Source organism: Excalfactoria chinensis, chromosome Z, assembly GCF_039878825.1.
Source record: "Excalfactoria chinensis isolate bCotChi1 chromosome Z, bCotChi1.hap2, whole genome shotgun sequence".
NCBI lineage: Eukaryota > Metazoa > Chordata > Aves > Galliformes > Phasianidae > Excalfactoria > Excalfactoria chinensis.
Window position 1 is genome coordinate 59,648,189 of NC_092857.1, and position 25,984 is coordinate 59,674,172.

General features: G+C 38.0%; 1 protein-coding gene across 2 annotated transcripts in view; it reads left to right on the forward strand.

The window, feature by feature from the left end:
- Positions 1 to 25,984, forward strand: part of FBN2 (fibrillin 2) — a 155,305-nt gene that overhangs the window by 56,455 nt on the left and 72,866 nt on the right. For both annotated transcript variants that reach the window (XM_072359077.1, XM_072359076.1), the window contains exons 8-18: positions 505 to 630; positions 5,794 to 5,946; positions 6,699 to 6,935; positions 7,636 to 7,773; positions 13,355 to 13,474; positions 13,956 to 14,081; positions 14,721 to 14,843; positions 15,923 to 16,045; positions 20,745 to 20,897; positions 21,776 to 21,829; positions 25,200 to 25,325. In XM_072359077.1, the coding sequence (XP_072215178.1) occupies positions 505 to 630; positions 5,794 to 5,946; positions 6,699 to 6,935; positions 7,636 to 7,773; positions 13,355 to 13,474; positions 13,956 to 14,081; positions 14,721 to 14,843; positions 15,923 to 16,045; positions 20,745 to 20,897; positions 21,776 to 21,829; positions 25,200 to 25,325 (1,479 nt within the window). The remainder of the gene's footprint in view (positions 1 to 504; positions 631 to 5,793; positions 5,947 to 6,698; positions 6,936 to 7,635; positions 7,774 to 13,354; positions 13,475 to 13,955; positions 14,082 to 14,720; positions 14,844 to 15,922; positions 16,046 to 20,744; positions 20,898 to 21,775; positions 21,830 to 25,199; positions 25,326 to 25,984) is intronic.

Consider the following 25,984-nt stretch of genomic DNA (forward strand, 5'->3'; position numbering starts at 1 on the left):
TTTGTGGTCACAGAAGCCCAGCTGTCATGCTTGGCAACATCCTTCATTCAACTCAGAAATGGAGAGTATTCTTTGGCACTGTGTTGTAGCTGCCAGATCGAGATGACACACATCTGGATAGGGAGCTAGGAGATACGGTTTAGGGGTTTTCTGTAGGTATGGTAAAGGGAGGACGGTTGGACTAGATGATCTTGTAGGTCCTTTCCAACCTTGTGATTCTATGATTCTATGACACTCAGTATCTGTCATTTATGGGAAGTCTAGGTCTGCCTCTCCTGCAGTCTGAAGCATGAAGTCAGGTACGCTTTGAATATATAAGGAAGGCCTGCCTTAGGTGACAAACAAAATGACTTACACATGCTTCCTTCACAGCAGTTTATAAGCACTTGCAGTATATTATTAAATTCGAGCTAAATTACAATTTCAGAGAGGCTGTCCTCCTTTTTTAAAAGAATAACTGGAAGTGTTTTGCTCATTACCCTATCTATTTTCCTTTTTGGATAGATATTGATGAATGCATCATCATCCCAGGAGTCTGTGAAGGTGGTGAATGTTCTAACACAGTGGGAAGTTATTTCTGCCTCTGCCCCCGGGGATATGTCTCATCTACAGATGGCTCCCGCTGTATCGGTAGGTGTTCCATCCTGTAGACTTGAAGAACTCTTAAGATTATTGAGGCAATTAATAGTCAGCAGCAGAACCTCTATCCCAGCCATCTAGCGTTTTCCCTCAGGACCTTGGTGTACTCACTCACTAGCGCTGTTCTTTTCCAACAACTTAAAATACATAACGTTCTCCTCCTCTGATGATTGCCACAGCAGCAATCTTTATCAGTATTCTTGATTGTTCTTTGTCAGTGTAGTTAGGGAACTCCTGCCAAGGATCTGGATTAGGGTCTGGGACATTAGAGACCAGTGTAAGGCATTAAGTAGAGTGTGCTGAGTTGTCACTAATTTGACTAACAAACCAAATCACAGAATCACAGAATCACAGAATGACCCGGGTTGGAAGGGACCTCAAGGATCATGTAGTTCCAACCCCCCTGCCTAGCAGGGCCACCAAACATACGCCTTTACTAGATCAGGTTGCCCAGAGCCCCGTCCAACCTGGTCTTGAACACCTCCAGGGACGGGGCATCCACAACCTCCCTGGGCAGCCTGTTCCAGGACCTAACCACTCTCCTAGTAAAGAACTTCCCCCTAACATCCAACCTAAATCTTCCCTCTTTTAACTTAAAACCATTTCCCCTAGTTCTGCTATTATCAGCCCTTTCGAAGAGTTTGCTCCCCTCCTGGGAGTAAGTTCCCTTCAGGTATTGAAATATTAACTTTCATTAGACTGCAGCCTTCGCTAGGCAATTTATTTAAAAATCTGTTTCAATATTTATAAGAAAGATTTATACTTATTTTCTCAGGTGGTAATGCACTTCGTGGATCTTCTTATTAGGTTTCTTTTATACAGCTGCACATGTGCTGAATATATGGTATAAACTATACTGATGAATTAATGAAAAATACATGTACAATAATAGTGTATTTTCTAGCTCTCATGTGAGTATTCTTATTTTGGATATCTCAGAGCAGTTTGTTCTCATGTTGGAAAAGGGATGGTAATTCCAAGGGGAGTTCTGAATTACAGATACATTGTGTAAGCCAGCAGCAACAAAGACCTGCAAAGGATTTCGCATGAATAATTTTTTGCACAATGTATTCGGTTTTTATATCAAGGCTCATCTGAGGAATTCCAGACTTTAAATATATTGTGCCTGGTCTCAGGAGTACTAAGAACCTATGATTTCCAAGACGATCAGCATTTTGATGGATTTTGGCATAATTTTACAGTTCTGTTTTTAAAGTAAGCTTCCAGAAGCAGTTGTACATAGAGTGTGTGTCCTAATCTGTTAAGGCAGGCTCTTGTGTCAGTCTCCTGCCCTTAAATAAACACGTACTTGTCTAGAAGTTCTTGTACTGTCAGAATTTACACTGCTAGATAAATGTGTGCTCAAGAGAAAAGTGAGGAATGTAATCATTAATAAAGATGACTTTATTTTCACCAGTTTAAGATAAATACTTGCTTTTTTAAAAGTATGTCAGAATGTACTTAGTTACGGTAATTTACACTACGTCCTTCTAACTTAATTAAGCTTTTATCCTACTCAGCATTCAGAGCATGACAGTAAAAGATAGTGGATATGTCCCTGAAAGAAGTAAGATAAAAGACTTATATATAGAATATTTCTCATGTGGCAATACCGAAAATACAGTCATGCTTTCAGTCTACCTTTAATCTGTACATAGTTTCAATTGAAACTAATTGTGGTTGAAAATGATCAAAGGGAAATTGTTACTTGTAGTTCATTTCATGTCAGGATTCTAGTGTTAAGCCTCTGCAAATCCAACCTGGTCCAGTCGGGGCCAATTTAACTACGCATTCACACCAATATTGTGAATAGCTAAAAGGGTGTTTTATTGTGCGTGTTAGCAGTTTAAATAAGCTGCTATCTACTTTGTCTACACCCCCTAGGAATACATCATATGTCAATCATTGGCAAGGGAGGTCCTATCTGCGTCACAACTCATTTCCCCAGAAACGCCTACTACAACAGAAATAGAAGTGCTCAGAGTTATTTCTAGCTATAAATTGGAACTTTAATTCATGCGAACAGGAGCATCTGTCATAACAAATCCTCAGCTTAGTTACCAAGTGTACACCGTAATTGTTTCACACTCTCTGTTTGATTAGTAGTTGGACACTTGAAGTGGTCACTAAATCACATACCGACACTGAAAATGCTGTGTTAGTATTAGATTTTTATGAGAAGACTGGATGACATTTATTCATGCAGATATATCTACACCAAAGAAAAAAATAATTTAATTGATATTCTGATGTTCTAGTTGCTATATTTTCTTGGTTTTTGTGATATTGGGCTTTTCAGAAATTTGTGTATAGTTTCTATTTGTATTACTTGGTATCCTTTGTATCAGCCATGTTTCCTGTTAGCTTGAGCAAACTTCAGGATCTTAGGTGTGATGTTAATACACCGAGGATATGGCTTGAAAGATGCCCTTGTACTGTTAGCCACTTAGATGCTTTCAGGCACCTCAGATGAGTAAATATTATTGCCCCAACTGTCCTAGGGGAAGGCAGCTGGAGTGGAGGCATCTTGCTGATAGTGCAGGGGAACTGTAGATGTTTTTCTGCAAGGTGGGATGGCTGCTGCTTTGAGGAAGCCTGGTGCTGCTCCTTAGTGCTGCTCCTTAGTGCAGGCCCAGCTACTGCTGTTCTTGCATGTTGCAGCATCTTTGTCAACTTTTGAGATTAAAGCAGAGTAATGCTTTATGGTTAAAAATGTGTGAGTGAACAGTTCTTCAGCATGCTGAAAGAAGAAATCTTTGTTGCCCCTTCTCATCCAAGTCTTCTGCCATAACTAGTGTTGTAGTTCTTTGCTTCACTTTCCAGAGCCTATGAAATATTTTGGCTTTTTTTTTTTTTTTTTTTTTTTTTTTAAGATGAGTGAAATCTCCTGATGTTCAACTAAATATTCACAATAATTCTTAAACATAGCTTTGGGAGTGAGGGACAGTGATTACAAAAATCCTTTTTTTACCTTAGCAACTGTTTGTCTATATTTTATGTATATATAGACTGTATCTTAGGGTTACCTTAGAATCGTAGAATGGCTTGAACTGGAAAAGACTTTAAAGCCCACCCAGTCCTGAGCCCTTACCTGCCCAGGGGTCCATGCACCCTGGCCATGAGCTCCTCCACGGACAGGGTACCCACAGCTTCCCTGAGTAGCTGCGCACCATCTTCTGAGTAAAGAATTTCCTTCTAAAATCTAGCTTACATCTCTCTCCTTTCAGTTTAAAGCCATTACTCTTTGTCTCTTCACTATTAGACTTTGTAAAAAGTTATCTTCTGTTTATGAGCTCCCCTCAAGTACTGTAAGGCTGCAGTGAGGTCTCCCTGGAGCCTTCTATTTTCCAGGCCAATGGAAAGACAGGTTCTTTCAGCCTGTCTTTGTAGGAGGGGTGCTCCAGCCCCCTGATAGGCTTCACAACCTACTTCTTCACAGGGCCTACTTCAACAGCTGTGCATCCTTCCTGTGCTGGGGGCCCTGAGCCTGGTTGCAGAACACCAGATGGGACCTCAGAAGGGCAGACTAAAGGGGGACAATTATATTCTGCCTCATGTATACTGTGTTGTTTTACTGCTTATGTTAAATGTTGGAAAATACTTGGATGAAAATGAATAGCTGACTTCTTGCGTGTTTTTTATCTTCAAAAGTTGTTAATTTCAGTGAAATGACTCAAGGCAAAATGTCATATTATGCTCTTACAGAGCATGAACAGGCTGCGGTTGGACTTGATGATCTTCAAGGTCTTTTCCCACCTGGGTAATTCTATGATGATGAGGCTACACTTGGTAGGAGTTCTGCAAAACAAAATTTCCTGGTTTTGGTTATTTAAATAAGACCAATACTGATTTACAATTTTTGTTTATATCTAGTTTTTATACCTACTTTATTCTCATAGTATTTCAAAGTTAGCAGCTTTTTGAAATGAATACATTAAAGTAGAATGGGTTTATTTGTTTTCCAGTGACTATGTCTGGGAACCTGTTGTAGCCATTCTTTGTCATATTGAAGCTACATTGGAAGCAAGGGTAATAAACTGATCAACTAGGTGTGGTTCCTTTCAGTACATTAGCAGAAGTTTGTTCAGCAAGTAGCATTATTTTCTTCAAGTCATTTGTATAGCAATTGCATAAAAATGTCCTAACCATTTTTCTGTGACTACACTGAAATACAATCTTTTCTCTTATTTTTGATTGTTAGTAGTAGAGCAGTCTGGGATATAAAATACTTAGTTGCTGACAGTCTGTTTTTTCAAATTTTATTACTGGATTTGCCCTGTTCTTTTACAGGCTGTTTATCAGCGATGCTGTTAGTAGGTAATACTGGTAGTGAATAGGGATAGATGTGGTTGAGACTACAGTAACAGTCACAGAACTGTTGAAATTGTCAGGGACCTCTGAGTCCATCCAGAGCAATCCTTGCTCTAACAAGGATACCCAGAGCAGGGTGCCTAGGACCACGGCCAGATGACTTTGGAAGATCACTAGGGAGGAGACCCCACGGCCTTTGGGCAGCCTTTCACAGGGCTCTCTCCCCTACACAGTAAAAACATATTTTATTATGTTCAGGAGGAACTTTGTGTGTTTAAGTCTGTGCCTGTTCTTACTTGCCCTGTCAAAACCAAGAAAAGGTAAGAACAGGTAAAGGAGAATGAGCAATTATCAAGGTCCTTATGTCCCATATATAGGAGCTTCCTTGGCTGGGATCTGAATCTAAAGAAGGTGCTATTTGCATTCTTCTAAAAACTTACTCAACAGATTCTGAAATAATTGTATGTAGTATCTATAGGATTTTTATTCTTTCCAGTACTTCTGTACTGACTGTTGACAAAGCCAATGGACAAGCTGTTACCTAGTCCTTTCCACAGAATAGCCTGTGAAAGACATTGAGTATTTGTCATGACTGGAAGGAAAGGTGAGTTTGACAACTAGATGTTAGATTAACACAAGGCTAGTATCACTCAAACTAAATGACCATGAAGTGAATTAAATATAGAATGGATTGATGCAGATCACCTCAGATACTTGTTGGATGTCATGCTTTGTTTTTAAATATGTTTCAAACATTTTAGCGCTCACATGAATTGAATAACAGAAAGTAGCTTTGAGAGTTCACATTACTATTTCTCGTTTTCTTTCTGAATTGTCTTCCAGATCAGAGGGCAAGTACCTGTTTCTCCAGCTTAGTGAATGGCCGCTGTGCCCAGGAACTTCCTGGTAGGTTCACCAAAAGGCAGTGCTGCTGTGAGTCTGGCCGGTGCTGGGCCATTGGATCTGTTCCAGAGATGTGTCCTATTAGAGGATCCGGTAAGTGGTCTGGTGGGGCTTTTTGTTGTTTTGTTTTGTTTTCTCCTTGCTGTTCCCTTCTACTTGAGCTGGAGATCATTATAAACTACTTTCAAATGTGGGCTAAAAAGAAAAAGATTAAGATTATTACTCATTCTTGTGTTTTTAATAATGATATTTCCATCTGTGAGCCATTTTTTTTCTGGTCCTTTATTGTTTGGTACTAGTTTCTTTAGCATCCTTTTGTTGACATTGGAAATAGTTCTCGGGAAATGGGGAAGATTTTGTGGTCAAGCTCAAAGAGGAAATGATTCTGAGGGTCCATAGTTCATTTCGATTTAAAGGAACAGCTGCTCTCTCTTTCCATAAAATTTCATGTTACTTTGAACTAGGAATGCATCAGTATTTCATTTATTCTTTCAACTCTGCACACACAGGACAATATTCCACATCCCTCATGAAATGTGTTTTCAGTTTATCTGTATCAAAATCTCTGAGGTATCAGGGAGTTAATGCTGTTGGAAACATATCAACAAGATGGTTTAAACATACAGCTGTAAATTAAGATGTTTCTTTTTACTATTCTTAGTGGCCTTCCTTAAATAACACCTGTCACAACTGTGGCATTCCCTTGAGATTAGAAATGGGAGAGGGAACACATAACATTAAAAACAGTGAGGTTACTGCAGTGCACAAAGATCTGTATCTTCCTAATAAGCTGACTTTGAAGAGTTGATTTACTTTATGCCTCTTTTGTTGTTCCTGTTCAATAGATGAACACCGCAGGCTTTGTTTGGATGGTGTGCCAGCTGGAGGTGGTTCCAGAGGTGGTGGTGGGACAGGAGGAAATGGATTCCTTCCCGGTGGCAATGGCAATGGCTACAGCCCAGGAGGAGCAGGATTCATTCCCATCCCTGGAAGTAATGGTTTTTCCCCAGGTGTAGGTGGAGCAGGGGTAGGAACGGGTGGTCAGACCGCCACTGGAAATGGCCCAATAATAACAGGGCTAAGTAAGTATTTGTGTTGTGATTACTTGTTAATCACTTTTTTATTCTTTTTTTTTTCTTTCTTTCTTTTTTTCTTTCTCTGTTCTTCTGCTTTGTTTTTATTCTGAAAATGGCATAGTGTTCTGTACACGTTTTCTGATCATGCCTTTGCAGCTACATACTGGAGACCTTAAATGACATATTAGAGGGTTAGGAAGTCCTTTTCCCAGCAGGAGTTCAGATGTATGGATTTTGTTTCTTCAGTTCGATAGTCCTTGAGCCTATAGCCACCTTTTTGGGTTTGTGTTTACAAGTTGTTTTCACTTGCCACTTGACTTATTGTGACTAAGTTTTGCCTTTATCACAGTCTCCTGATAGTAAGAGCGTTACATTGACCTACCATATATTAACTCTGTGCCAGTTTATCTAGTTATACAGCTCACATATTGGCTTCCCACTTGACCATGAACATTTGAATTTTCTAGTTGCTATCTGTCTTAGTCAGCACTAATAAAACTCCAAATTCCAAAGTACTTCCAAATATTTAGCATTTAAAATAAATGATTCTCCTTCATTGTTTTCCCAAACATAAACTTACCCATTCTACAAGAGCACCTCCTTGACTGAAAGCCCAAAATGATGTTTCATATATGTAAAGTTTACTTGTACTTGAAAATATAAATGTTTGTCTTGTGTCCTGTTGTTTGTTTGTTTTTTATATTAGCGATACTCAATCAGACAATAGACATCTGTAAGCACCATCCCAACCTTTGTTTAAATGGACGTTGTATACCAACCATCTCTAGTTACCGATGTGAGTGCAACATGGGGTACAAGCAAGATGCAAATGGTGATTGTATTGGTAAGTAAAAATTTCTTAAATCTGTTATTATTCACTGTTATTCACTTACTAGAGTCATTGAAATAATGTTATAATCCAAGACCATCACTAAAAGCAGGGAATTACTGCAGCTCTGAATTGCATATTTTCCATTCCCCCCTGAATTGCAAACTGAGTTCCAGTCTTACCTGGCTTGGCGCATTGCCTTCTGGATAAGTGAAACTGGACAAGAGTTGATTAGTAGTTTACATTGGATGCCCTTGTTTGTTATTGATGTCACTGTTTCCCTTTCCCATGCCAATTTGATGTGTCCCTTCGGAAGATGTTGAAGGGATCAGGATCACAGGAAGTGCTCTTCTTGATCATCCCAGTTGGAAACTGGGATCCAGGCAGAAGGAAGAGAATGGACCAGTTGAACATGTTACTGCACGGATGTTGCCACACTAAAGGTTGTGGGTGCTATGATCTCGGATGCATCCTTTATAGATCGGGCATGTTGACATCAGACGGGACACGACTGAACAGGAGAGGCAGTAATATACTGCCAGCAAGCTGACTGGGCTCAGCATCAGGACTTCAAACTAGATTTGATAGGGAAAAGGGTTGTACTGCTGAATAGCAAAGGAAGAGCCAGGAAACACTGTCACTTTAGGAAACAGCCATGGAAGACCTCAGATTTGTCCCAGAGGATATTGGGAGTTTCCTCCAAGAAGGTAATGCTGCTGGTACCCCAGCTAAAGTGGCTGTACACCAGTGCATGCAGCATAGGCAATATACAGGAGGAGATGGAAACTGTGGTGCAGTTAGAAAACTGTGACTGAATTGCTACCACAGAAACATGGAGGAGCAAATTTCACAACTGGAATACTACGATTGAGGGCTACAAACTTTTTAAAAAGGATAGGCATGGCAAGAGGGATGGGTGAGTTGTTCTCTGTGTTATGAAGTTGACAGAATACAGGGAACTGTCTCTCAGAAACAGCCACGAGCATGTTGAGAGCTTGTGGGTTGAAATTAGGGACCAAAAAAGACATCTGGTGCTGGGGCTCTACTAGAGGTAGGGGAAGATGAGGCTGAGATAGAACTGAACTTGACAAGGCATGTATGAAGGGATTCTACAGGTACGCTGGTCAGAAGAGATGTGCCAAGATAGATGAGAAGTCAGACATGGGGAAAGCTGAGGTACTCAGTGAGTTCTCTGCTTCAGCTTTTACTATCAGTCAGGCTTCCCACACCTCTCATGTCTCTGAACCCCTAGGTGAGGATCGGGGAACTGAAGTCCCCTCCACTGTAGAAGCAGAACAAGTCTGAGAACACCTCATGAAACTGAATGTTTTTATGGGGCTCTATGACATAAATCACAGGGTATTGAAGGAACTGGCTGATGTGATTGCCAAGCCACTGTCTATCATATTTGAAAAGTCCTGGCTGTCAGACAAAGTCTCTGGTGACTGGAAAAAAGGAAACATCACTCCAGTTTTTAAGAAAGGAGGAAGGAATATCTGGGAAACTACAGGCTGGATAGCCTTAAGTTCTTACCTCTGTGCCTGGGAAGATCCTTCTAGAACACTTCTTAAAGCACATGAGGGATAAGCAGATGACTGTTGATAGCATGGCTTCATCAAGGGCAGATTGTGCCTGATCAGACTGGTAGCTTTCTATGATGGAGTGACAGTACTGGTGGACAAAGGAAGGGCAACTGATGTCTTCTGCTTGGACCTTGAGCAAACTCTTTCACGTGGTCCTGCATCACAACCTCATCTCTAAACCAGAGAAATATAGACTTGAATGCCCCCAACACAAGAAGACATGGAGCTGCTAGTGTGGGTCCAGAGGAGTGCCTCAAAGATCATCAGAGGGCTGAAGCCTCTCTTACGAAGAAAGGTTGAGGGAGTTGTGCTTGTTTAGGTTGGAAAAGAGAAGGCTTCAGGGAAGTTTCATTGTGGCTTTCCAGTACTTGAGAGAAGCATATAAACTGGAAGGAGTCTGACTTTATACATGGTCTGATAATGATGGGTCAATGGTGAATGGCTTTAAAATAAAAGAGGAGAAATCTAGGTTAGATGTTATACAGAAATTATTTACTCACAGGGTGGTGAGGCAATGGAATGTGTTGCCCAGAGAAATTGTGGATGCCTCATTCCTGGGAGTTTTCAAGGATGGGTAGAATGAGGCCCCAGGAATATAAATCCAGTGGGTGGCAACCTTTCCCATGGTGGGGAGCAGGAACTAGATGGTCTTTGAGGTTCCTTCCAACACTGGATGTTTTGAGATTCTGTAATATAATGACCTTGAAAATTCATGGATTCTCTTAGTCTCTTCACACGAACCAGAGAATAGTTACAGGTACATAATTCCTGACTATTCTTTGTACAACCTCTTAGAAATGTTCCAGGGTGGGAGATTCCACTTTTCCCAGGCAGCTGCAGTGCTTTCCTCTTCTGTGGAGCTTTCAGAACTTCTATACCAGTTTAAACTCAGTTTTGGGGAAAATGCCAGCAAATTATTTCTTGTGTTATCCACAGGATTGTAAGGAAAGCAGTTTAGTACCTTTTTCTCTGGTCTTTTGTGTACTTGGAGAGTGTTAGGGTTCATCCTCTAAATTGTTATCTGTAATAAATACAGCAAACTCATCTTTTATCAGCTTTTTTCCTTTTGGCAAAAGTTTTATAGACCACTAATCTCTGCCTGAGAAATACTAGGAATGTATTCTCTTGCTACATTCTTGGGCCACAGTAAGTGCAATGTAATTGAGGAATAGGAGTGTTGGTATAAGTCTGCCTTGCCTGGATATACTTTGGTTCCATTGTGTTTAGAGTTCTTGCCTTTTGTTGAAGCAATTAATTTTGTTTTACTGTAATCAGTATCTGCAAGTTGTGGTGAACCTTGGCTCTTGGGAAACTATCCTGGAAGGTTCTAAGCATCTCCTGAAAGCTGACATTTTGAAGTAATCTGAACTAATCATTACTAATTATTTTGATTTTTCAGTGGTTTTTAGTATTCAGTATACGCAGTGTTCAGGAGACCTTTTATGAGATGGTAAAGTTTATGAACATTTATCTTGATAACACAGCTTTGTTTCATTGTTACATTTTAATCGTACTGCAAAGAAGTAATAAGACTGTATTGTGTCACACTGAAGTGCTGGTTTGTGAGTACTGTTTGCTGTGAATCACACAGTGTTGTCTCAGAACTTTAGACAGGAAGTTACCTGCATGTGTCATTTTCCCATACTGGTACATGGTTGTAATACTTCTACATCTAATTAATTTTGTTTATAAAAACTTGTATAAAACCATAGTTACATTGAAAGTGGCAAATAGCTGTGGTCTGTTGAGATGTGTATTACCGAACAGCTAGACTTCTGTATTTTAAAGTTTGTAATGCATCTTCACTCATCACAGTAAGTCTTAAGCAGGTTTTGGAAGTTCCATTTTGTCTCTTCTGACAAGTATTACGGGTGAAACACTGAGAAAGGGATATGATTGTGAAGTAAGTGATGAAAAAAGTGATGAAAATATTTGTCACTGAAAAGGGGTGTTCTTGGGGATAGAGTGAAATGGGTTAAATATCTGCCTCATATGCTTTCTGTTTACAGTGCTTGGATATGCATGTTTGTCATGCAAACTCAAGGCCAACAACTTCTTTATATTAACATATACTTGCCATTTCCCTTTTTTACCAACAGCTTATAAAAATAAGAACAACTTAAAGTGCATATTTTATAGGGAAATCATCTCACGCACAAGGCTTTGCAGGGATTTTCTAAGCTTATGTCAGCTATTTCAAAGAGGAACATTGCATTCTTGCTGTAGAATTTATAAATTAATTTACAGTGAGATCCATCTATAACGTGAACGTTTCTTTAAAAGATGAAGCTAATTGACCTATAATAACGTAATTCTCTGTGGGAAAACCAAACAGTATAGAGGAGTGCCTTATCTATTATTTATGTTTCCTCTGTCCTCCCCTGTCCTAAAGCAACGTAAATATACAGTCAACTCATTTGAATTACAGAATTTGGCAAAATGTTACTATGAAATATGATTTAGATTTCAGCATGTTTATGGTAGCTGAGAACATTGTTCTGGAGGAATCATGCTCAGGTCTCTTCTGTTCCCAAACTGGCTGAGCACTAGGGGAAAGTACCTATTCAAGAGGAAGAGCATCCCAACAAGCAGGCACTGTAGAGAAGCCTGAGGGCAGGAAACTGCTATAACTAAGCACATTTTTTTGCAATGTTAAAAGGTGATATTGTATTTAATGTTCTGAATTTCTCTTTTCTTGCTTCATTCTTGTGGTTTTACTGGAGTGGTGCATATGAAAAAAGGAATAAGCTAAATATGTGTAAGAGAAGGTATTTGTTTCTTCCATTTCTTTAACTTCCATTTACTTAACTATTTACTGAAAACAATCTGATCGTATGTAAGCACCAGGAGTATTGCAAGCCAGCTCACAAAATTATTGGTTTGGGTGATCCCAGATCTAATTGATGTGTATATTGATGTCATTGGTTTTAACCGTATACATTAAATCCTGTGAAGTATGTGGTATTGCTTGTGGTTTAATTGACACATATATCATCTAGTTATTCATGTTGCAGTACTTTAAAGAAGTGTGTATTTATTTAACAGTAAGTGAAAACCACAGAAAAACAGAATGTCCTCTGTTGGAAAAAAATACTGTTCATGAGTTTAATCTCTAATTCAGTGTCATTATTTCCAAATTGTAATGATCTGAGTTTTAAAACTAGAACTGATAATGGTGGGAGCTTGTGGAGGGCTTCAGAGAGCATAATGAGGAAGAACAAGCAGTGTCATTTTGGAGCTAGGAATAGCTTTCATAGTCCAGAGTCACAACTGACTCATAGAAAGCCACTGTGACTTAAACCTGAGAAGGGTTTTTGAAAGGTTGTAAGTTTTCAGAGCCCTCTATCAAATGGGAGTAATTTTTGATCAGTTACTTAAAATTTAAACTGGTTGAGATATATATTGTTGCTCCAAAAAAAACCAAAAGATTTGAAGAGTAAAATAAGGTCCACTCTCACTACTGAATAAAAACAAGCTGGGGCAGAGTTTGCCAGGCAGCTTACATAATTGAGATATGGTACACAGACTGCAGTCTCATTAAGAATCCTCCCTTCTGGTTTGTGGCCCTTCCTCATATTTCTGCAATAAGCCTTTAATATAGTCACAGATTTATATGACAAGATCTGCTCTGCTTTTAAAATGCCAGTTTTGATTAGTGCTGGTTTTGTTCTAAAGTAGAACAAGTGGTCATTCAGTTAAAAGAGGCTGCTGACCAAAGGATTGCTTTACCAGGCAGCTGTCAGATACTGTGTCCCAAAATCCTCATACTTCATTGTTTTTTTCTTTCTCCAAGACACACACAAATGATGCAGTGACACTTTCTTTCTTGAAAATATCAGGCTAGCTGCAGTAAGATCTGTGTGTTCTTAGGAAAGTAATGTTTTTGTATCATGAATAAGCTTTAAGTTTCAGGATTTTACAGTTTAGTGTCTTTTTCGCTTAGAAGCTTTTCGTCTTGAAAGATAAGATGTGTACATGGTGTGTTGATTGATGTTCCCCTGTGCTGCCAACAGATGTTGATGAATGCACGTCCAACCCATGCTCTAATGGAGATTGTGTCAACACACCTGGTTCCTATTACTGCAAGTGCCATGCAGGTTTTCAGAGAACTCCCACCAAGCAAGCTTGCATTGGTAAGAAAATTGGCTTCATGTCTACCAATATTGCAGATGTTCTGACTCCTATCAGATCATGTTCAAAGTAGTCTCTAGTGCTATTTCAGTAAATTCCAGTAGACTTTGTATTAATTGGAATCCTTGTTCTGGGCTACCATTTTGCTAATCATGTCATTCCATTATGCTGAAATACCTGCTACTTGACCAGTCCATTCTAACCAAGAATTCTACAAAAAATTAGGAAACAGACTATTATTATACAAGTTTGCATTTATATATGGAAGAAGATGAACGTGTGGACAGGTTTTTAGAGTTGCTTTTAATGTAATTGTTGAGCACCACTGCCAGAGGTTTATTGTACAAGTTTGCAAGATACTATTTTTAATATATAAGAAACATCCCTGCATTTTTCAAAGCAGTTATTGTCACTGTATGCATTTTTGTTTTACGGTAACTTTTCCCTTTTTTTTTCTTCTTTTTTTTTTTTTTTTTCCCCTAGATATAGATGAGTGCATCCAGAATGGTGTCCTTTGTAAAAACGGTCGATGTGTAAACACTGATGGAAGTTTTCAGTGTATTTGCAATGCTGGATTTGAACTGACTACAGATGGAAAAAACTGTGTGGGTAAGAACTCTTCTTCATATATTACATGCACTGATTTGGTGATTGTAGAAATTGTTCTTCATAGTGCTCGTTATCTTTTGTGAAATAAGACATGACCTGATGTGAACTTAAGCCTCTTCAGTCAAATAGATATTGTATGAAAGAGTGTGCTTTCAAATAGTGTCTGATGTCATTTTTGTTTTCAAAGCTACACCTCAGGAGACACAGGTAGCTCAGTGCCAGGAATAGCATTTTTTCCTAAAGCTTCGTAGTAAGTGCTTCCTATATCAGCTCTGCTGAAGGAATTGTTTTTGTATTGGCCATACTGTGTTAAAAAATCTTCAAAAAGATAAAAAGCAGTTTGCAGCAAGCTCTTAATTAGAACAGGTGGTTGAAGCTTTTTATCCTTTCACATAATAAAGAATTATGCACTGTATTCCATGCACAGTCTGCTGAAACACACAAAACAGCTTATTATGATGGTGTACACATTTGCTGCTTTGTGTATAAAATGAAAATTTCAGGTGTTTCATCAGTTATGAGAATAATTTATTCCTAAATTGAAGGAGTCTGTCATATCTCCCCTGAGGGCTTATTTACACTGTGTCATTTTTTTGGAGGTGAAGAGGTATAAACAGTTCTCTTTGCAATGCTTTGCAGACCATGATGAGTGTACAACTACAAACATGTGTTTAAATGGGATGTGCATAAATGAGGATGGGAGTTTTAAATGCATCTGCAAACCAGGATTTGTTCTGGCTCCAAATGGGCGCTACTGTACTGGTAGGTACAACTGTGGAGTAAAACATTAAGACAGCTTTGAATGAGACAGCTTTTCCTGCATTTTCATTCATGAAAAAATGTCAGTCTCATCAGATTGATTTGATATCATACTAGTATCTTACTTATTTGTTTCTGAAGATGTCTTAAGCTTCCTGAAAATAGTTCTTTAAATTACATTTTAAAATTTTCTTTTGAAATAACTGATTTAGTACCACCACACAGTACTGCAACAGATGATAAATTAGGTTGAAACATCTTGAAACCACTTTAAATGCAGTAAAATATGCATATGCGCTAGTACCTGGGCAGGGTTGGGTTTGAATTATAATTGTGCACGGCAACAGACCCTTCACAAAACGGTGGAAAGAGTAGCGATACAGGAATTTTAAAAGGGTCAAAATGTTTTACTTTGAACATACACAAGTATTCCTTCTATACCGCTATTCTAGCAATTCAGAATTCAAGACACCATGTTTGTTATATAGAGTTAGAATTCTTTTTAAATGAGACTGTGGAAACGTTGCATAAAATGTTTTAAAAATGGAGTCTGATTTAGTTTCTGTTTAAGTTAAGTATTGGAAAATGCCTACTGCATCCAGTAAAAGTTGAGTGTGAAGCATTTCTTGGAGGTACAGAATCATGTAAATATGTTAGTTTTCTGCTTTGAAGTTGAATTGTTTATATCATTTGTGTTTGTCTTAATACACATATATAACTGGGATATTCACTTAGAAATTGACAACCATTAAAAATTATTTTAAATTAAAGTTTACTATCATAGGGATATTATATGATAAGTTTTTCCTTTACAATATCAGAAGATGAACAAAAAATAACATTTATCACTAATTTTGCTTAATTTGAAGTACCTTGCTGCTCCATAAAGTTTTTTCTGACATTTTAATGCTCAGCTGGAGTTTTGATTACTTAGTATGATTCCGAGATGAGACTTTATTAGAAACAGAACTAGGATGTATTACTGATTCATTTGCTATCATATAGACAGTATGTTCTAAAACACTTACTTTAAACTTGCTTAAACAGCAAATGTGTTATTGAATTGTGCTTCCCCCTTATAGACATTGATGAATGCCAGACATCAGGAATTTGCATGAATGGTCATTGTATAAATACTGAAGGATCCTTTCGATGTGAATGTCCACCTGGCTTGGCTGTTGGAGTTGATGGTCGTGTATGTGTAGGTGAGTGAGATTTTTTTTTTTTAATTGGAAGGTGTGGGGACCTATGCATTATATTATCCTTCTGGGTAACGTTGACATCAGCTGCAGAATTAAAACAAACAAAAAGAATTAAAAGAGGTCTTTTACTCAAATAAAATTGATCTTTTTCTTTTGTTTTGCTCTGTTATGTGTCTGTTTCCATGTATCTACATACACATATATACACATTCAGAATTATATTCAGTTGCACAACTTCTATTTCAGATCACAAAAGGAAGTACATCTCCTGATTGGGACACTAATATTTTTGTACTCTCGTTTTCTTATCTTTCTCTAATCTGGAAACATTCTCGCTCTACTACAGTATTATAAAAGATTAAGCTTTAGCAAGAGAAAGAGCAAAAATTAGATTAGTAGAATCTGTGAAATCCAGTGTCTTTATTGCTGATTATCGAGAAATCTATCACATAAACTCAGTCTTAAAAGTCAAGAAGCTTATATTCTTTTGTGAAATCAGGCTGGTGCCACCTCTTGTTTACCTGTTACTCCTACCTAGTATCTGTTTTTGAGGTGTATCCTTTCTGATCTACTGATGAATAACCTTTGATATAATGCACTAAGCTGGGTTGACAATAAAGGGATTCTTTATCTTGCTCCATTTGGTGCTCTACCATAAGTTCCTCTCTAGAGCTTTCCAGAGGAAAGAGTAGCATTTCCAACCTGATGAAGAATAGAAGGTAGAGGGCTAGAGTTATTCAATCCATTTCTTTATTTCTAATCACTAATGTGGAATGAATTATTCCAAAGTCTTTGAGAATGATTGTTCTACATGCAGTAGCTACTGTGATACTGCTGAGTTTTTCAAATCAGCTTTGGCCAATCCACATGAGAAGTTATTTTTACCCTTCACTTCTACTGTGTTTCCTAAACCACTGTTCTCATGAACGTAGCTATCATTGGACATATTGAAAACCCGAATTCCATTCAGTGCATAGGTGTGCTTTTAAGTTCTAGAAGGGGAGTGTGCCTATAACGGTGCCTCCAAGAGTGAAAAGTGCAACTCTGGTAGCACAGGGCACCAACTTCTGTTTTGCTGCTGGCTACTGGACTGCTATTGGAGCTGGTATTGTATCAGTTAAGTGGCTTAAGTCATGATATATAACAGATTCATGGAGCAGTGAAAGCAGAGAGCAAACCTTTGGCTTACCTCTGCAGTAGATACAGATATTAACCAGTGCTATGACTATTCCTGCTGATGGATGCGTGTATTTGTCTAATTTGCATGTGTCCAGATAAAATGTCAAACTTAATCACAGAATTTTAAGGTTATTTTACAACAAAAGGGATGTGAGATACTGCATGCTTGTGTTGCTATTATCAATCAATTTATAATTTTTAAATCCCATTTTAAAATTTTATATCACACAGAATTTCATCATCCTTGAGAGAAAAATCTTGTATAAGCATTTCTGTCAAGTACCTGTGCAAATTAATCCTTTCTGTTATAAATTCAATTTAAGAAGTGCATGTTAGAAGCTCAGAATAGCTTTAAAATAATCTTAATAAAAAGCAGTTTCTTAGATTCAGTTGGAATGGAAGTATTTGTTATTTTAAACTAATGAGATTTTTTAGTAATCAAAATTGTACCAACAAAAACAAGGATTGTTCTCTGGCAAGGTTGTTTGTTTTCTTCTAGTTTACTAAACATTTGGAGAAAGGCAGTGAAAAGATATGAGAAAAAGCTTTGTGTTTTTAATATAGGAATTTCACTGCATGGTGACACAGCAGCAATACCAGATTTGAGTACAAGCTGTTCAGTACCTTTTTCATGGTCCAAGTTGGCCTCATTCTTCACCCTTGTCAGTGATACAGCTGCAACAAATCAATCCAGTGCTCAGTTTTCTGTGTTCCCATTTACCTAATGCTGCCACAGTTCTAGCAGAAATACTTCACAAATTGGCTGTCACCTATGAACAATATGTTTTATTTGAAAATGTTCGGTTCCACATATCATAGATTAAAGGTTTACCATAAATGCTTAGATTTTCAACAGGAGATATCCTTAATATGGGAAAAATAGTAAGGCAGAATCATGATTTGTTTGGAATATTCTCTTTAAAAAGATGATGTAATTATTCCAGGTATAAAGTAAAAGAGGAAATTTCTAATAGTGCATAACAGAAATGTCCTTATACATGACCTTCAGAATGGAATTTCAGAGCCACTTTGCTGTGTACTTATTTTATGTGTATGTATATATTTACACACGCTGTTTTAGCTGCAGGAGTTCTCTGTTTGGCTTTTCTGTCTTATATATTACAAGACAACCTGGATGCTAGAAATGTATTCATAGTAAGGGCATTTATAATCTGAGAGTTAGTAAGTTAAATGGAGCAGCATCCTTCTAGCAGTAATCTTACAAATGCGTGAGGCAATTATCAAAACAATAGTAATTTTAAAAGTAGAGGCTACAGTCTAACTTCTAATTTAAGCATTATTTTACTTTTGAGTAGTAACATTGATCTGATGGGATTGCTCGTAGAATAAAGGAATAAACTGCTCTTTTATTTAACATTAATAAATATGGTAGAGTCAACTCCAAATGTTATACAAGTCTGGGGGAGGAAGAGGGAAGTACATCAAAGCAAAACAAATGCTTGGAAAAGGAGCAGTTAGATATCTACTCAGAGCCAAGTTAGTATTTGCACACATCTTGGTTTTGGCTATATTTCTAACTGCAACTTCATGCTAAGATACCTCTGCTGGCTCTGTGTGTATGTGTATCATCTCAGAAGTTGCACTGACTGTGACTGTAGCTTTGTACAATGTTCTTTGTTCTCTGCTGAGGCACTTCTAGTTATGATTCAGTCTGCGTTTCACATCTCTGCCCAAATACAACCATCCAGGACAAAATAGCTAAGTTTAGTTCTAGTGTGTTTGGTTATTTGACAGTGACTGCAATGAGTATTGCATGATTTAGCCTTCTAAGATGTCTGGATAAGTGGATAAGTGCAGTGGCTTTCAGTGAGAATAGGTCAACCACTGGTTCACCACACCCTGACCACAAATACAGCGGTGATAATATGTCAGGTGCTGAAGTGCTTCACTACACAGTTTGGGAGTCTAGAAGTGATCTTCCAAGCCATCCTCCAGAAACATACGGAATAAAATCCCAGAGACAAGAACATGGTTACAAAACTGCCATGATGTGGTTCAGGGCATACAGTAAGTTCTCCAGCAGAAATGATGCTGATTGAACTACTTAGGGATCTGAGCAGGTGTGTGGTCAGAACTATTTGACACAGCAAACTTACGCTTATCAGGGTGCTCAATCTGATGTACAGATGGAGCATGATAAACACAGCCCTGGGAGAACATTCTTCCTGTCATAGTATTGCTTTTGAACTTGAAGAACCAGCTTATGTATTCCTTCTTCATGGACACTGTGAATCACTGTCAGTGTAGATCACTGCTTTCCTATAATTAGCGAGGAAATTCTCCTCCAGGTTGCTCGGTCTTTTATAACTCTGTTGAAAAAGCGCTTGCTTCCTCCTAATATATGGCATCTGTACCTTCCCTCAGCTGCTTTCCACCTTTACATTTTGAAGACCTTCCTATAGAGTACTTCCACAATGTCTGATCTTTTCTCTCACTGAAAATTTCCCCTCATGGCATCTTGAATTGCTTCTTCATTTTCTCCTGGACACGTAACTGGGGGAAAACCTTCACTTCTGTGAGAAGACAGCAATCAGAGCTCTTTTATTCATAGCAGAGCATGGCAGATTGACATCTGGACTTTCCAGATACGGAGGAAAAGGACGTGGTGCAACTGTTTTGCAGGGAACGTGAGCAGACTTTTCTTGTGCAATAACACTTCACTGTTGTCAAGCATAAAAAACTTTTCCTGCTGTCAAGTGCAAGTGAATTGTACTGGCTTCACCTAGGCTCTTGGCAAGGAATGAGACCTGAAATCTGGGCTGCATTTAGCTGTGCTCCAGAACTACTTGTCCTATGGGGGACTATGGACAACATTTTATGTACAGGCTATGCCATTTTGCAGGAACCCGCTTACAGCTAACAGCAGGCAGAACACATAAGAAACTGCCAGTTCTCATTGGAATTGCACTAAAAATTGTATTTTTAGTGCAAATTTCTTTGTTGTTTTGGGGACATGTTTAAGCAGGCATCTATCTGGATTCCCTCGGATCCTCTTTGATTTAAGTGAACTGAGACTCATGTTCAGATGACAGTGTATCATAGTTTTACCAGGAGTTCAACAAGGAATATAATTAAAGCCATGCTCTGTCCTAGTCTGTAGATACCTGACATCCTAGCAGGTGTCTCTAGAAGTGTAGAAGTAAAAACTAAAGACTGCTTACACTGTATCCTGCTGTTCTCAATTGCACATTTAGGTTGACTGTCCACTCACACTCTTGCTGGAAGGTAGCTCATGTTATCCTATAAACATTTGTGCAACAGGCATCTGACCCTGAAATGTCCAATTAGAAACAAACAAACAAACAAAAAACAAACAAGAAAAACAAATAAATAGCAGATACAACAATAACAAAACATTTTAAAAGCCATCTAACAGAATTTTCTACCATTCTGACTAATGTGGAGCCTGCTGTCAGCAATACCTGCAGATCCCTTTCATAGATGGTGTACATCCATTTCACTTGGGGCCTAAAGAAATATTTATTTACTTTCCCTTTGTTAGATACTCATATGCGTAGCACATGCTATGGAGGTATCAAAAAAGGATCATGCATTCGTCCTTTCCCTGGTGCTGTGACAAAATCTGAATGTTGCTGTGCCAATCCTGACTATGGTTTTGGAGAGCCATGTCACCCCTGCCCTGCGAAAAACTCAGGTAAAATGTTATATTTCTTCAAATACTGTTAAAATAAATAAATAAATAAATAAAAATAATAATCTTATTCAGACCAAGAACTCATTTATTTCTTACATTTAGGAGAAAAGAATACTTTACTTAATAGAATTGTACACCGAAAGTTGTTTCTCCTTTTAAGAAAAACAGACTCTCTGATATTCCCTCTTGAGTGTTTTTATGCATTGTAACATTTGTGGCAAACCAAATTACAGAGCTGCCCAGACTGTGACAAAACTGATAAAGAAGGAACATGAGTCCTATGAATGAAACTGGATTCTTGAATTTAGTGTTGACTCTAAATAACGAGTAGGCAAAGAGATGTCTCTGATAAATCTGTACATTTCCTAGTTTGATAAATCTAGTGTAAGAGGATGTCTTGTGTTCACTTTAGAAATATATAATGTATAGAAATCAGTTCTTCAAACAAGCATGGACACTGAATAAAAAAAAAGACCTGCAAACAGAATTGAGATGAGTAGTCTTGGATGGTAGTTCCATTCCATGTTGTTTTCTGTGACAGCAGAAACTTTAGGAGTGAAGAGTGAAGAAAAACTGGCACTATGGTTGAAAGTAATATCAGAGGGAGACGGTGCTGTCAAGACTATAATGAAATCACTCCTGTGTTTCATTCTTGTTACCATATTTTGGTTTTGAATATGTGCAAAAGTTCAGGGTGGAATGTTACTATTGCATTTAGCTATAGGTAATTCATGTGCACACTGACATTTTATTACTGAAATTGTAGAAATTTATTTTGAAAAAGAAACAAGTGGATTTATTTTAGGATTAAAAAAGCACAACTCTGCAAATAATTTACTTTTTTTATTTCCCCCAACATCTCTTGCTCCAATGATTAGCGGAGTTTCATGGCCTGTGCAGCAGTGGAGTAGGTATCACTGTGGATGGACGAGGTATGTTGTACATTTTATTTAGTATATGTGATTGGAGGTGGGAAAAAATGGTTTGCTTAAATGCAGATTTTTCTGTAACATACTAGGACTGTAACATACATCAAGACTAATATTTTACTTTTAGCATTTTGATTATCAAAACAGAATAACTAAATGTTATCTAAAGAAAAGGCCAGACTTAGTTCCCTACAACCATAGGTGTTATCTTAATTCAGCAAGAAAAAAGTAGCCATGTCCATTTTACATTTTGACATTATGTGTGCTTTAGAATAGATAAAGGACAAATTCCCCTAATTTGGGTAATGACAGGAGTCAGTTGCATTTTCAGCTGATTTTCCATTAGATAGAATAGTAGTGGAGGCGTTCTTCACTTCTGATCCAGTGTTTGCTACATAGACCCCTTCCATTAAGAGATAATTTGTCTGATGAGGTACTTGAAAAGGAGCTTACTGAAAAAGGTTCTTCTGTGTAGGTCCTGGAAATGAGAGATTGTATTTGTAAGGTTCTAGTTCCTTTTTCTATCACCAGAGAGGGGAATTTTACAAACAGTAGTTGAGCCAAGCCAGAAGGAAGGGCAAGATGTGGTTTACCATTCAATTAAATAGGACAGGTTGAAGAAAGAGTGGTGAAGCACAGTTCTGTGGTTTTATTGCTTGGTGGTTCCCTGACAAGTTAATAAATTTGCAGCCAGATACTGTACACGTGATGTTTCCAGGCATTTAATCAGCATAGCTTTTATCTTCATCAGCATTAAAGCTCTTACGCTGTTCAGCAGGAACAGAATAAGACTTATGGAACATTATACCTAGTAACAGTCTGCATAACTTTAAAAAAATAAAACAGACAGCACTATATTAGGAGAGTTCAGCACTGTAATTACATGTGCCTAGTTTTATCTTTGCTCTATGAGCTCGTTCCTTAATGTCTTGCCAAACTTAAAAGCAATGTGAAATATGTAGTTTGTGTATCTTGTGAAGAAATAAGAGCAGTGCATCGTGATTTTGTACAAATATTACCTTACTGTAATGTAAAACTAGTTAAACTCTCCATCAACTGCAAGCTAAATACTGTAATCTCTTGGGGGACCCTGGCTAATTATAACTTTTTTTTTTTTACATTTCTGAAAAAAACTAGTATTTTTTGTACATCTTGCACATGAGTTTGTTTGCCAGTCTTATGTCCTGAAGGAGAGGAATACTGATCCTGCGTATGGTCACTATTTTCTATTGTTTTCCTCATCAACAGCAGTAAGAATCATTACCAAGAATGAATATCAATATATTTTACCGGTGAAGGTCTTGGCACATAGATTGACTTTCAGTTGATTCATAGTTTGTTAATTAAGCTGCTGTCCATCTCTGCATACTTATTCCTTGCATTCAGCTTGTGGTTAACAAGCCCAAAACCTTTAAGTCTTCCTGTGGGAGGAATCTGGATGCACTGATGAGGGCAGAAATTTTACTGTCAGGTTTAACATAAAAAGTAAAAGGAGGGACTGGACCTTCTAAAAGCATTAACTTTGAGGAGTTGGACACTGTGATCCTTGTGGGTCACATCCAACTCAGGATATTCTGTGATTCTATTATTAACTTCATAAGGAGAGACAGAATTGTGAAATGTGGTTTTCCTGCAAGATATAAACAAGGCTGGTAAAATATAGAAAACTTTCTGCTTTAAAGAAAACATAAAGCTGCAATATTATACTACTTCCTTAAGAAACGTTCAGTTGTCTCAGAGCTTTGAGTTTAATCCAGGCATAACTTTAAGAATTGTTTGAGTTGGAAGAGGCATTTAATGGTCATTTAGCCCAACTCCCCTTCACTGAACAGGGGCACCTACAACTCAGTCATGTTGCTCAGAGCCCTATCCAGCCTGCTCTTGAATGTCTCCAGGGATGCAGCATCCACCACATCTCTGGGCAACCAGCACCTCACTACACTTACTGTAAAAAACTCTTTCCTTACACTCAGTCTAACTCTCTCCTCTTTTAGTTTTAAACCATCTCCCCTTCTCCTGTCACAACAGCCTGAAAGACTACTATCAGGTCTCCCTGGGGCCTTCTTGTCTCCAGACTGAACAGTATTTTCCAAATACATTTCAGAGTATATGTAATGTAAATTATGGGGAATATTCCGATCTAAACTGCACTGTGTTTCGAGAGGAAATGTCCTTTATAAAGAATTGAACTGTCCAAGTATAAAACAGTCTTTTTATGAAGTCACAGCTAGACCAGCATCCCTACTGTTCTTTCCAATGTTTGGAAAGGGAACTATTCAAGTAATGGGCTTACCGTATGGGCAGAAATAACTTAGTATTGAAAACCCTTCTTTTCCTAAAAGGCAAAAAAAGTCATATATTAAAAATAGCCTGTTCCTGCTCTTATAGTTCATGTGAATATTCTGGAATTTTCCAAGTATAGCAGAAATTCTATATGGGACTGTAAATTTAGGGAATATATCTCATTCATCATCTTATTCTGTCCGTCCAAGAGAAATTTCCAAATTCCAATAAATACTGTGATTTCTATAAGCCTGAATATGCTGTGGTATTGATGTATGCATTGGTTCTGTATTAGGAGACATATTTATATCACCTAATAAATTATATCTTCTTACCTAGATCCTTAAACCACAGGCACCGAGTACACAGGCTTGGTATTTTGCATCAAGGTATTCTTACAAACACATAGTCATTCTATTGATTTAGTTTGGAAGGGATACCTGGAGGTCATCCAGTTTAGCATTCTGCTCAGAGCAGGGCTAACTTCAAAGTTGAATCAGGTTTCTCAAGGACTTGCCTGGTTGTATTTGGAAGATCTCCAAGGATGGAATTCCCACAGCCTCTCTGAGCAGCTTACTCTAATGCTTAACCACTCTGATGGGGAAGAATTCTTTCCCTAGCATTCAATTAAAATTTCCCCAGCTGTAACTTCTAACTGTTGTTTCTTGCCTTTTATTATGTAACTCAGAGAAGACACTTGCTCCATCTTCTCTGGAACCATCTTAGTTATGAGAGAACTGCTATCAGATCTCCTTGTCACTAAAGAAACTTGGTTAATCAGCCTCTTTTCATGTGTCATACACTCTACCCCTCTAACAATCTTTGCAACACTTTGAGTTATCCTCCCCAGTCTGCTAGTATCTTTCTCTGACTGAGAGGCCCAAAACTGAACACGGTATTCCAGATTTGGTGTCATCTGTGCCAAATAGAGGGGAATAATTACTTCCTTCAGCCTCCTGGCTGTACCCTTGCTCTAAATAACAGCCCCAACTTCCAGTGAGTTGGATATTCCCTCCAATTTGATACTGTCTGCGTCACCTGGTTGCATTTTTCATACTTTCCAATGTCTACCTGTTTTCTGCTAATACAGATATTAATGAGTGTGCATTGGATCCTGACATTTGCTCAAATGGAATTTGTGAAAACCTACGTGGCAGCTATCGTTGTAACTGTAACAGTGGCTATGAGCCTGATCCTTCTGGAAGGAACTGTGTGGGTAAGTTGCCCAATTTTAGTTGTTGAATAATTAATCACCACACTGATGATAATTTGAATTGATAGAACATAGTTTGCAAGGGAGACATGTTTTTACAGCTAGAGTGAAAACAAATAATTTCTATTGATCCGACCTTCCCTGGTAACTCAATAGCCAGAATTTTTACTGCTGTAGTTTTCTGCTAATTAGTGGAAGTGTTTTATGATTTTTTTTTAATTTACAAATACTGTTTGTCTGGGATGTGTAGGCAGGAGTTATCATTGGTGGTTTGGATTCTTTTCTTTAAAGCGTGGATCAGTTTGTGTTATATTCTGTTGTACAAGAGTACATAAAATGTGGCACTTTAATGATAGGTTACCAAGAACTGAAAGCTATGGTTTTGCATAATAAAATGTAACAGATGGCTACCATTAACAAAATGAATGGTACCTGGTGGCCTATGAGCAAAATCTGTACAGTAATTTCTGATGTCCTTGGGTTATGGATGTACAGTGGGATTAATTGCAGCATGGTGAGTACTCTAATTTGTGAAAGCCTTCAGGAGAGAAAAATGAACCACTCTTTTCAATTTCCCAAGTCATAACTGGATAGTAGGCCCAAGTGTAACAGCTAGTTTTTCAAAATATATTGGTTGCCTTGAATGTTATGCTCCCAGTGTA